We start from the raw sequence: 11,249 nt of genomic DNA, 5'->3' as shown, positions 1-11,249 counted from the left end.
ATATTTTTCCAGTCAAAGGTCAAATGCTCCAGCATATAAGTTTCGATCTCTTTCAATTAAGTTCAGCTCATTTCCAGGTTTGTAGCTGATTTCTACCATCAAGGACTCCATTATTTTAAGCAAGTGCAGTTCACCCAAATATAATGCAGATTCAGAAATTACCTGGTTGAAATTAGCAAATGCAGGATCATCAGAATTGCTGATGAGGGGGATGCTCACAGATGCTTGCATCTGCTGCAGCAAAGTTCTGTTCCCAACAAGCGTGGTCCGAGCCTTATGTCCTGAAAATGAAATCAGTAAGCAAGATCATCTTCGGGCAACAATACTTTAAAAATAAAAAATAAAAAATAAAAAATAAAAAATAAAACCCCTTCTAAGCAAATTGAGGGTGATGCATGCATTAAATTGCTAGGCTTGATATTTCAACCCACATTGTCTACATAGGGTTATGCAAGATCCAATTTTTGTTGACAATGCATGCAAAAGGAGGAGAAAATCTATCAAGTATTTAATACATGCATTCACAGGAACAAAAATTGATAGATTTTCTTGGAATGTTTTCACTAGCCCGTAAGGCTGTTTTCAAAAAAAAAAAAAAAAAAGGTTAGAAGATTGAAAAATTTATGATTATTTTAATAAAAGAATCTTTTTTTATGTATTTATTTTTAAAACACATCACATTAGATTATTTAATTTACATTATGCTGTCTTAAAATATTAATATTGTTAATTATTTCTTTTTTTCAAATACATAATCATTATTCATTCTCTTTCTTTATTAAAAAAAAAAAATTAAATGCAGAATATAGTAATATATAGTGTAAAACGTACATTCATGTGTGCTGTCTTTCTCTATTTTAATTTGAGTGAGAGAGAAACTGCTACCAAATCCCCACACCCATGTGTTCTGTCTCGGCACAACTTCCAGGAAAATAGGAGTTTAAATTTTCTGTCCCACTTTTCCTGCTCCACTCTATACTCCACCAATAAAAACTTGCCACGTATTCACCTAATTAAATAAATACTACCATTATTGACTTATTAATGCTACGATATTAATTAATAGTAGTATTTAATTAATTAGATGAACACGTGACAATTTTTTATTGGTAGAGTATAAAGTGGAGCAGGAAAAGTGGGACAGAAGATTTGGACTCGAAAAATAGCTTTTCTATAGGATTTGCTCTTCCGCTTCCACCACAGCCAATGATGGTTATCATCAGGTGCCTGTTGACCCTTAATTCCTAAAAGCCTTTTTTCCCACCTTTTTTTTTTTTTGATTCATCGGACTTGTAAACCACTACAAGGCTGGGGCTTAATAATGCTCTAGTACACAGGACTCAAAATGATGCCAACATGATTCTCCCAAAAAACAAATTAAAAATTGATGCCAATATGTGATGTGTTTGCGTTGTATGGGATCTAATGCACTGGCACACTGAACTTAGTACTCTATTTGAAATATAATCCATACTTTTATTTTTTATTAAATTTGTTTAAATATATGACAAGATTATGTTTAAAGCAAAAGTAGTAATTTTCACAAATATTGAAAAAAAAATAATAATAAAAGTAGGAAAAAAAAGAGGTTTCATTTCATTCTCAAATTATCTAAGCAGGAAAAGTTTAAGATCACATAATTTTTCACAATTTTGTCATAATTGTGATGTGACAGAGTGTGATTAGTGAATAAAAAATAGTAGGTTTATGTGTAAGTGATAGTTAACTACTCACAATTTGTCATATCAGAATTGTGGTAAAAAAATTATGAAATAATTTATGGTTCTAAAATTATTCATCTAAGTCAATTAAATAATCTCTCTTCCATTTAAATGAAGTGTCAGTTTTAATTTTTTTTTTATAATTAATGAAGTGTCATTAACTCATTTTATAATTAGAGGTCATTGAGGGCTTCGATTATTTGCTAATCAGAACAAGAGTGTGTAAATGCAACGAATCTTATCAAAACAATAATGGCACCTTCAAGCATCCATTATTAAACTTGTGGACCATACTTGTGCTTGATTATTCAAGCATCAATCATTTTACCAAGCATACATGCAACAGTTGATGCAAGATTAGCATATTTATAATTTTATTTTGGCATGTACTTCTAGTCCTTACTTTTTTTTTTTGTCAAATTTGCCACAGCACCGTAGGGATGGATTACCTCTCCCCCACCTCCGTTCATCATCACTAGAGATCGGTTCTCCGGCTTCCACAGTGACAGATCGAAACCCACACACACTACAACCATAGATCAAAAACCCAAAGCCAAAGCCGGAGGAGAAATCAAAAGTTGAAAACCACAAAAGGATGAGCAATTCAAGAAGCACAACAAAACTTCTTCATGTAGCCATGTTTCCTTGGTTTGCCTTTGGCCATATCACTCCCTACCTGCACCTCTCAAACAAGCTTTCAGAGAGAGGCCATAGGGTATCTTTCTTACTCCCCAAAGGAGCACAACCAAAGGTACAACATCTCGTCCTCTATCCAAACCTCATCACCTTCTATCCCCTTCTTGTTCCCACTCTACATACACTACCCCCTGCTGCCAACACTACCTCAGATATTCCTCCTCCACTTCTTGGTCATCTTCTTCTTGCCTTTGACCAAACCCAACCCCAAGTTCAAACCATTCTCACCAGTCTCAACCCTGATTTCGTTTTCTTTAACTTCAGCCCTTGGATGCCAGACTTAGCTCACCAAATTGGCTCCAAGGCCATATGTTACACCATTGTAACCCCAGCAGCGCCAGCAGTTACGGTTCCTACCAAGGACAAACCAGAGGACATGACTGTACAAGACTTCATGCAACTGCCACCTGGCTATCCTCCTTCGTGCGTGCGAATGAAGTGCAAGGACTATGAGATTGCGCAACTAAAAGTATTTGCCAAGCCTCATGGAACAGAGATGTCTCTTTATGTTCGAATTACCTATGGCTTGATTCGGAGTGATGCCGTGGCGCTTAGGACATATCATGAGTTTGAAGGGCCATACTGTGACTACTTAAGGCAGCATTATGCTAAACCTGTGCTGCTAACAGGACCTGTCTTGCCTGAAGCTCCGGCCACAAAGCTAGACGAGAAATGGACTAATTGGTTATGCAGTTTCAAGCGAGGTACTGTGGTGTATTGTGCATTTGGGAGTCAAAATAAACTGCAAAAGGACCAGTTTCAGGAGCTACTTTTGGGGTTTGAGTTATGTGGGCAACCATTTTTGGTGGCTCTGAGTGCTCCAGATGGTTGCGCAACAATTGAAGAAGCTTTTCCAGATGGGTTTGAAGAGAGGGTTGAAGGGAGAGGATGGGTGTATGGGGGATGGGTGCCACAAACATTGATATTGGAGCACCCATCTATTGGCTGTTCTGTGACACATTGTGGATATGGGTCCATGTGGGAGTCTCTCTTGAGTGATTGCCAAATAGTATGCGTTCCATTCCTTGGTGATCAAACTGTGGGTGCCAGGTTAATGGTGGAACAACTCAAAGTTGCGGTGGAGGTGGAGAGAGAAGATAATGGGTGGATTTCCAAGGAAAGCATAAGTAAGGCCATTATCTCTGTGATGGACGAGGACAGTGAAATATCTGGGCTGGTGAAATATAATCATGCCAAGTTGAAGGAGGAACTTACTAGTGAAGGCATGCAAGAGAGATATTTAGACACTTTCATTCAAAACCTGCAAGGTCTTATGGATTGACTAAGTGCTACATATGAACCCGATTACGTAATCCTTTGCACTAAAAAGAGCAGTAGCAGTTTCAATTGAGGAAGGATTCACTCGTGTTATAGTTTGGGGATGCTACTTCTTTGTCAATGTTGTTCTATTTGGATATCCAGTTGTATTTCTTTTCTGGGTTGTCCTTGTGTTTTGTTTCTCTTTTAGCAAAAAAATAACAGTAATGCTAAGGAAAATACAATTTTTACTACTTGAGCTTTGCAAATAGAAGTATGTCAAGTTGTAAATATATTTAAAGTTTGTTGCCAAATTAATAATAGGATTTGGATGGTATCAAAAAAAAAGAAAAAGAAAAAGGATTTGGAGTGTGCAAGTCGTATTCATCATAATATTAATTTTTTTTTATTCAGCAAAAAAAAAAAAAAAAAAGCTTTGAATTTGCTCTACTTGAAAATGCTTTGTTATGAAAATTTTAGTTCACAAGCTTTAGAATAAGTACTCAGATGGTGTTGTATTGAATTGCATTGTTTGGTTCCTGAGAAAAATTCTGGAAATTTTAGAGCATTGAAGTGTACCAATACTCTGTTTGAACTTTTATGCTCAGTTTGGATGCTTAAAGAATTGTAACTCATGAGCTTTAGAATAAGAACTCAGATAGTGTCGTATTGAATTACTTTGTTTGGCTGCTGAGAAAATTCGGGAAAAGAAAAGAGAAGTAACATTTGGAAATTCAAAGTATTATAGTGCATGGATTCTCTGGTTTTGAATTTTCTGTATTTGAAAATGCTTTGTTAAGAAAATTTTAGCTCACAAACTTAAGAATAGGTACTCAGATAGTGTTGTATTGAATTGCTTTGTTTGGTTTCTGAGAAAATTTCTGGAAATTTTAGAGCATTGAAGAGTACAAATACTCTGTTTGAATTTTTTGTATTCAGTTTGGTTGCTAGAAGAATTGTAGCTCATGAGCTTTAGAATAAGCACTCAGATGGTGTCATTTATCATATTAGGGAGTCCAAAAAAGGTTGGAAAATATACAGAAATTGAAGTGCATTTCTGTTTTCTTTACTCACTAAGAAATCCGTAGAATGAAAAAAAAGCATGAAAGAGATTCTATATGGGATTTAGGGTCTTATTTTATTTTATTTAAAGAGGTCCAAATCCTTTTGTGAGCTTACATGCCTATGCATTACTTGAAAAGGAAATTTTTTATTAAAAAAGGAGATGGTGAAAGAAACAAAATTTAGGAGTCATCTCCCAGTTTTAATGATGCCACTAATTCTGTTTCTAACTTCATCTGAACCTTTTTTTGACAAGAAATTTGTGAATGACATGTATTTTTCTCGTTTCAACTTTTTTTTGGTGTGGAATCTTCAACAAAATTTCCTCTAAACTAGTTTACATGAATTTCTTTCAACCTACTATATGGTAATTCAAATGACTATCTGTGTGTGCTTTTAATTACATGACTTATTTAATGGTCATGTGGTTTGTTTTAATGCCTTAATGAGTCATGTGATTAAAATACATATTGACAGTTGTTTGAAATGCCATGTAATAGTTTAGAGGAGATGTCTCCATTTGGAGGAAAACTTTGTCATGGGACTTCTATGTGGACGTCTTGTCAAAATTTTATTATTATTATTTTTAAATCTTATTGGCCTGCTATGTTAATGGTTGGGGAATACAGGTCTTCAAGCAATGGGAGCATACGGAATGAGAAAACATTGGCTATGATAAAACCAGATGGATTGTTTGGGAACACTGATAGGATAAAGAATGTCATTCTGGAATCTGGTTTCATCATTTTCAAGGGGAGGATTGTTCAACTTGATGAGGACAGTGCTGCAAGCTTTTATGCTGAGCACTGTACGAGGAGCTTCTTTTCTAGCCTTGTCAAATACATGACGAGGTATCTATTATGTTTTTGTGATTTGTCACATGCTACTTTTAATTACTTTAAAATAATAATAATAATAATATGAGAAATTAAGGTCATGAAAATTGGTTCTTGAGTGGATTGCCTGCGGTTCTAGTGTTGGCATTTATTCTTTGGCAAGCTCCATGTTAGTTGTCTGCATCCTTTTGATAAATTGCTGGATTGAAGAAAGTCACATCTTTCCTAGCTCATAAAATAATTTACCAAGCAACCACTATCGTGCTGATATATGCTATAAAGATATATATCTAATACCCATGGAAATGGTTGAGATGCTAAAATTATGAAAAGCATAGTCATGCTTTAAGTATTTCCTTGACTAATTTGTTGACTGATGGCTTTATTTACTCAACGCATGAAACCATTAATTTCTGTACTATGATTCTTTGGAGCTTATTAGAGCCTTGTTGTTCGAGGTGTTGAGTTCTTTTGAAGAAGTCATCCGGTAGAAGTCTCTGTTGTGACTCATGAGCCCTGCCCAAACTTTTCCACACCCTTTGTATTGGAATTTCTGGCTATCTATTTTTACAAATGAGTGATAAATTACATAAACTGATGGCCTTGTCAACTGGTTTTCGTTGTAGTTCTCATCATATTGAATTTGAATGATCTTGAAATTACTTTGCATAGTAAGGTACTAAGGTTACTTCTATGATGGTATTGAATAGTCTATAGTAATTACTTTGGAAATGTTTTCTCTCTCTGTATGACTCTGGTGCTACCAGTGGTTCAGTGTTGGTTTTGGTTTTGGAGAAGGAAAATGCTGTTGCCGATTGGCGCACTCTAATTGGGCCAACTGATGCTCACAAGGATTAGTCATCCCCACAGGTGATTTATGTTCTCATTTTAATCCTCTTTGTGCTTGTATCTCTTTTTCTGTCTGTCTTTCGTTTGTCTTATAAGTATATGTTACCTTCTCCCTTTTCACTTTGTCTTTTAATGTTAGATCCTTGTATTCAATTAGTAAAAATCTCATGATTGTATCTCTCAAATAGTTCTTTGTAGGATTTCATAATTATTAGTTTTGGTTTTATTTTCAGTATAAGAGCACTGTGTGGGTTAGATTCAGAAAAAATTGTGTTCATGGTTCGGATTCTACTCAATCAGCAGGAAGAGAGATCTCATTTTTCTTTAAAGAGGTGTCTTTTTTCAGTCTTTATGGAAAGACTTGTTCTTTTATGCTAAAGCTTATGCTTTTCTTGGGTATAATGAGCTTTAGCTCAAATGACACATCCTCCCCTTGTAAGAGCAAGATGGAGCTTCAGGTTGAGGTCGTGGGTTCATTACCCACTGGCTACATGTGTAACTTACCAATTTTTTTTTTTTTTTTTTTGTTTTCAAAAAAAGGATAAAATGATACTGTGCTGGTTAAAATTTATACTTTACCTCTTGATTTTTGGCTCATTTGCTATCTGCCATCGTATAATTTGGGAAGTTTCACTTTCCCATCCATAGTGATAAAATTAAACACCATACCACGAGATCTTTATTTATCTTGATATATGTTCACTAAATATATGCAATATGCATCAACAAGTAGTTATAAATATCTCCACAGGAAGAGAGAGAGAGAGAGAGAGAGAGCTTTTTTCATTGGGGTATGGGTTGCTGTAGGATACATTTGTTCTTCTTTGTAATTTTTTTCCTTCTTTGTTGTTCAATCTTTATTGGGGAATGACAATTATCTGTTGTTCTATAGTAGCTTCTGTAACATCAGTAGCCTTAAAAAATGATATAGCATGGGAGATCAGATTGTGACAAGTTTGTGTTTCAAAATGATATACGCTGATCTTTTGTCCAACTGTGATACCAAAATATTTGAAATTATGAATTGTAATCATGATAATAATATGTTACTCTCCTTTTTTCTCTGGTAGCTCATTTCTTTGCCTACTTCTGAATCTCTATTTGTTGAAGATTAAGGAGAGCAAATTAAAATTTGAAAATATAAAAAAATTTGAAACTAACATTCCAACCCAAATAGATGTGAGAATCCAAATCTCAAGTGATATAGCATGGGAGATCAGATTGTGACAAGTTTGTATTTCAAACTTGTTCATGCAGTATATACGCTGATATTTTGTCCAACTATGAACCCAAGTATTTGAAATTATTAATTGTAATCATGATAATAGTCTGTTACTCTCCTTTTTCCTCTGGTAGCTTATTTCTTTGCCTACTTCTGAAGCTCTGTTGGTTCAAGATTAAGGAGAGCAAATTAAAATTTTAAAATTTTGTAACTAACATTCAAACCCAAATAGTTGCAAGAATCCAAATCTCAAAGTCTAATCTGCAATCTAAAAAATGAAAAGGATTATGAGGATCTGCTTGTACCAGCAGAGGGAGGAAGGTACACTGTGTTGGTGTAAACATCGATTTGTGGCTTTGGTGTTCTTTTATTTACATTGGAAAGATACAATGGGATCAACTCGTTAAATGAGATGAACTGAAACAAGACATATAGCACTTGATTTGTACAAGAAAAAAAGAACCATTTTGTACGTGAATAAATATCTAATACTTTATACTTCTAAATTACATCTTGCTTGAAAGGAAACACTTGAAATATATTTTGGTTGCTTTATTTCTTTTTTGACAGGAGGAGTGGTTACTGAACACGACGAACTGTAACGGGTACAAGTCTCTTTAGCCTTTACACTTCTACTCATACAATTTTCCAAATTGGATAACTGCTCTGGCAATTCCTTTATGTTGGTTAGGCCATTTGTTGCTAAAAGTTGTCCTGTAAACCTTTCAAGTCCTGTGCAATTAAATAGGTTCTTGTGATATATAAACAATGGCATAGTTTGTCAGATAATACAAAACTTATATTATTCTAGTGATTCATGCAAAATTGTCAGCAAGATTCTACTTATATTTAGGGAAGCAGTTCAAAAATCAAAATTCAGTCAGCGCAAGCCAATGGAGATTGCCTAACTGTTTATTTGCTACTGCTTTTTTCTGGTAGGATGTCCCTTTTACATAAGAGTTAGTTTTTGCAAGTTATTATCCAGTGTGGCTATGGTGAGGTCACTGAAAAGCAACATGAAGTACAGAGGAGATTGTTAGTTACTTATGTACACACCATAGTTAATCTGAATCAAGGAGGGTGAATTTTGAGAAAAAAGTGATCTTATTTCTATTAGAGGATGCGATGCTTAGTTCTCTACAGGGAATATGATGCTGACAGTTTTTATTTAGAACATAAACTGAAAATGTGGTACGTACAGATGAATTTTTTGTAAGATTGGTCATGGACATGTAAAGTCAATGAATCTGCATTTTGGAACTTGTTCAATTGAAATTTACAATGGTTTATTTTGTGCCTTAAGTAATGCAGGATCTTAGAAGCCAGGAAAAATCAATCATATTTATCTATGTGATTGCACATGCATGTGGTGATGGTGCAACCATAACGTTGTTAGAGGAAACGATAATCTCCTTGGAAACCTAAGATTAAGTCAAAATCCAAGAATAAATGTTCATGATAGATAATTAGGTTATTAGAATTTTATTTAGTTTTTCTCTAGTCCAGGGTATTTTAGTAAATTCTATAATTCTTGGGTATGGGGCCATAGCTGTGGAGTCTTTTGGGTAAATATTGGTAAAAATCAAGTTTTTTGGGGTTATAGTCACTGTTCAAAGTTATTTGGGGAAATGAGGAGAGAGAGTGAATTTCGGCAACAGTGTTGCCGAAATTCGAAGAAAAGTATGAGAGAGAAAATGCAATCTGAGGAGAGAGAAATTTTGAGAATTTCGGCAACAAGAGTTGCGAAATTCCTTCGCCCACTGCCCGCGTGAGTGCTCAAAAGGAAAAAATAAAAAAGGTTTGCGGCAATCCCATTGCCGAAAATGGAGGGAAAAGAAAAAAAAATGTGGCAATGGTAGTGCCGAAATAGTGGGGGAGGAAAAAAAAAGAAGAAAAAAAAAAAAAAGAGAAATGTGGCAATGGTAGTGCCGAAATAGTAGGGGAGAAAAAAAAAAAAAAAAAAAGAAGAGAAATGTGGCAATGGTAGTGCCGAAATAGTGGGGAAAAAAAAAATGTGGCAATGGTAGTGCCGAAATAGTGGGGGAGAAAAAAAAAAAAAAAAAAAAAGAGAAATGTGGCAATGGTATTGCCGAAATAGTGGGGGAGAAAAAAAGAAAAAAAAAAGAGAAATGTGGCAATGGTAGTGCCGAAATAGTGGGAAAAAAAAAGAAAAAAAAAGAGAAATGTGGCAATGGTAGTGCCGAAATAGTGGAAGAGAAAAAAAAAAAAAGAATTGCCGGAGGGGAAAACGACAAACTCAAGTACGCTGAGTGTTTGATTCTTGTCTTGTCCGTCTGTTTGAAACAAATTTAAGTACCGTTTGATTATTATTCAAAGTACTTAAATTCTAAAACGTACATGAAAGAAAGTTATAGAAGAGAAAAAATGATTGATGTGTACTATAAATAAAAAATAAAATAAAAACTGAGATTTTTGTAGAGATTCTTTGTAGTGACATTGCCGAAATAAAAGGAAAAAAAAAACGTAAACAACATTTTTATTTTTGCAATAAATTATAGGTGGTTAGTTGTTGTTGGTTCAAATTTGAACCTAACGCTAAGATATTTTTTCACTTAACAATAACAACTAGTAATAACTTGACAATTTTAATTTGTTGTTAAAATATTCACCTCTTCCTCTCAGTCTTATTTTCTGCTTGAAATGATTCCATTCATCCTTCCCAATAAAACCAGATCACGCCTAAAATTTGGTTTCGAGAGATTCTTTTTACTTTTTATCCCTCCTCCCCGTGTAACAAGTCTCCTCATCTTTTTGGCTTTTGTTTTTTTATGAACTATGTTTTAACAAGTCTCTTCATCTTTTTGGCTTTTTGTTTTTTTATGAACGGTTTTGTGACAAGTCTTATCATATTTTTTGCTTTTTTTTTTTTTATGAAAGGTGTTTTATTTGGTAAATTTTTATTAGTACAATTTAAAGTACATAAATATTCTTATTCAGATTCTAATCCATGCATGAGAGAAATTTATAGAAGAAAAATGATTGATGTGCACGATGTAAACAACAAAAAAAAAAAAAAGCCGAGAATTTTGCAAGTAGATTCTTTGCAGTGGCATTGCCAAAATAAAAGGAAAAAAAATCGTACACAACATTTTTATTTTTACAATATTTTTACAATAAATCATAGGTAGTTAGTTGTTGTTGGTTCAAATTTGAACCCAACGCTAAGATACTTTTTTGCGCTAACAATAACAACTAGTAACAACCTGACACTTATAATTTGTTGTGAAAATATTCACCTCTTCCTCTCATTCTTATTTTCTGCCTGAAATGATTCCATTCATCATTCCCAATAAAACCATATCACGCCTAAAATTTGGTTTCAGAGATTCTTTTTACTTTTTATTCCTCCTCACTGTAACAAGTCTCCTCATCTTTTTGGTTTTTTGTTTTTTTATGAACTGTGTTGTGACAAGTCTCCTCATCTTTTTGACTTTTTGTTTTTTTATGAACTGTGTTGTATTTGGTAAATTTTTATTAGTACAATTTAAAGTACATAGATATTCTTATTCAGATTCTTATCCATGCATGGGAGAAATTTATGGAAGAAAGAATGATTGATGTGCACGGTGCAAACAACAAAAAAAC

General features: G+C 34.0%; 1 protein-coding gene and 1 long non-coding RNA gene across 2 annotated transcripts; both read left to right on the top strand.

Annotated features, from left to right (window-relative positions):
- Nucleotides 1-2,101: 2,101 nt before the first annotated feature.
- On the top strand, nucleotides 2,102-3,928 carry LOC142633325 (UDP-glycosyltransferase 79B7-like). Its single transcript, XM_075807553.1, has one exon. It carries the CDS (start codon nucleotides 2,317-2,319, stop codon nucleotides 3,697-3,699), a length of 1,383 nt encoding a protein of 460 aa, XP_075663668.1. The 5' UTR covers nucleotides 2,102-2,316; the 3' UTR covers nucleotides 3,700-3,928.
- A 186-nt stretch (nucleotides 3,929-4,114) lies between these two features.
- On the top strand, nucleotides 4,115-9,174 carry LOC142633326 (uncharacterized). Its single transcript, XR_012843883.1, has 3 exons — nucleotides 4,115-5,587; nucleotides 6,340-6,442; nucleotides 8,214-9,174. It is a non-coding gene; the product is annotated as an uncharacterized LOC142633326 (long non-coding RNA).
- Nucleotides 9,175-11,249: the final 2,075 nt, after the last annotated feature.

Source organism: Castanea sativa, chromosome 5 (assembly GCF_040712315.1).
Source record: "Castanea sativa cultivar Marrone di Chiusa Pesio chromosome 5, ASM4071231v1".
NCBI lineage: Eukaryota > Viridiplantae > Streptophyta > Magnoliopsida > Fagales > Fagaceae > Castanea > Castanea sativa.
The sequence above is the reverse complement of the archived record's forward strand: the minus strand, read 5'-3'. Positions and strand labels throughout refer to the sequence as shown.

What these genes read in the sequence shown, in the direction of transcription:
- LOC142633325 (XM_075807553.1), top strand. Translation starts at nt 2,317, where the DNA reads ATGAGCAATTCAAGAAGCACAACAAAACTTCTTCATGTAGCCATGTTT.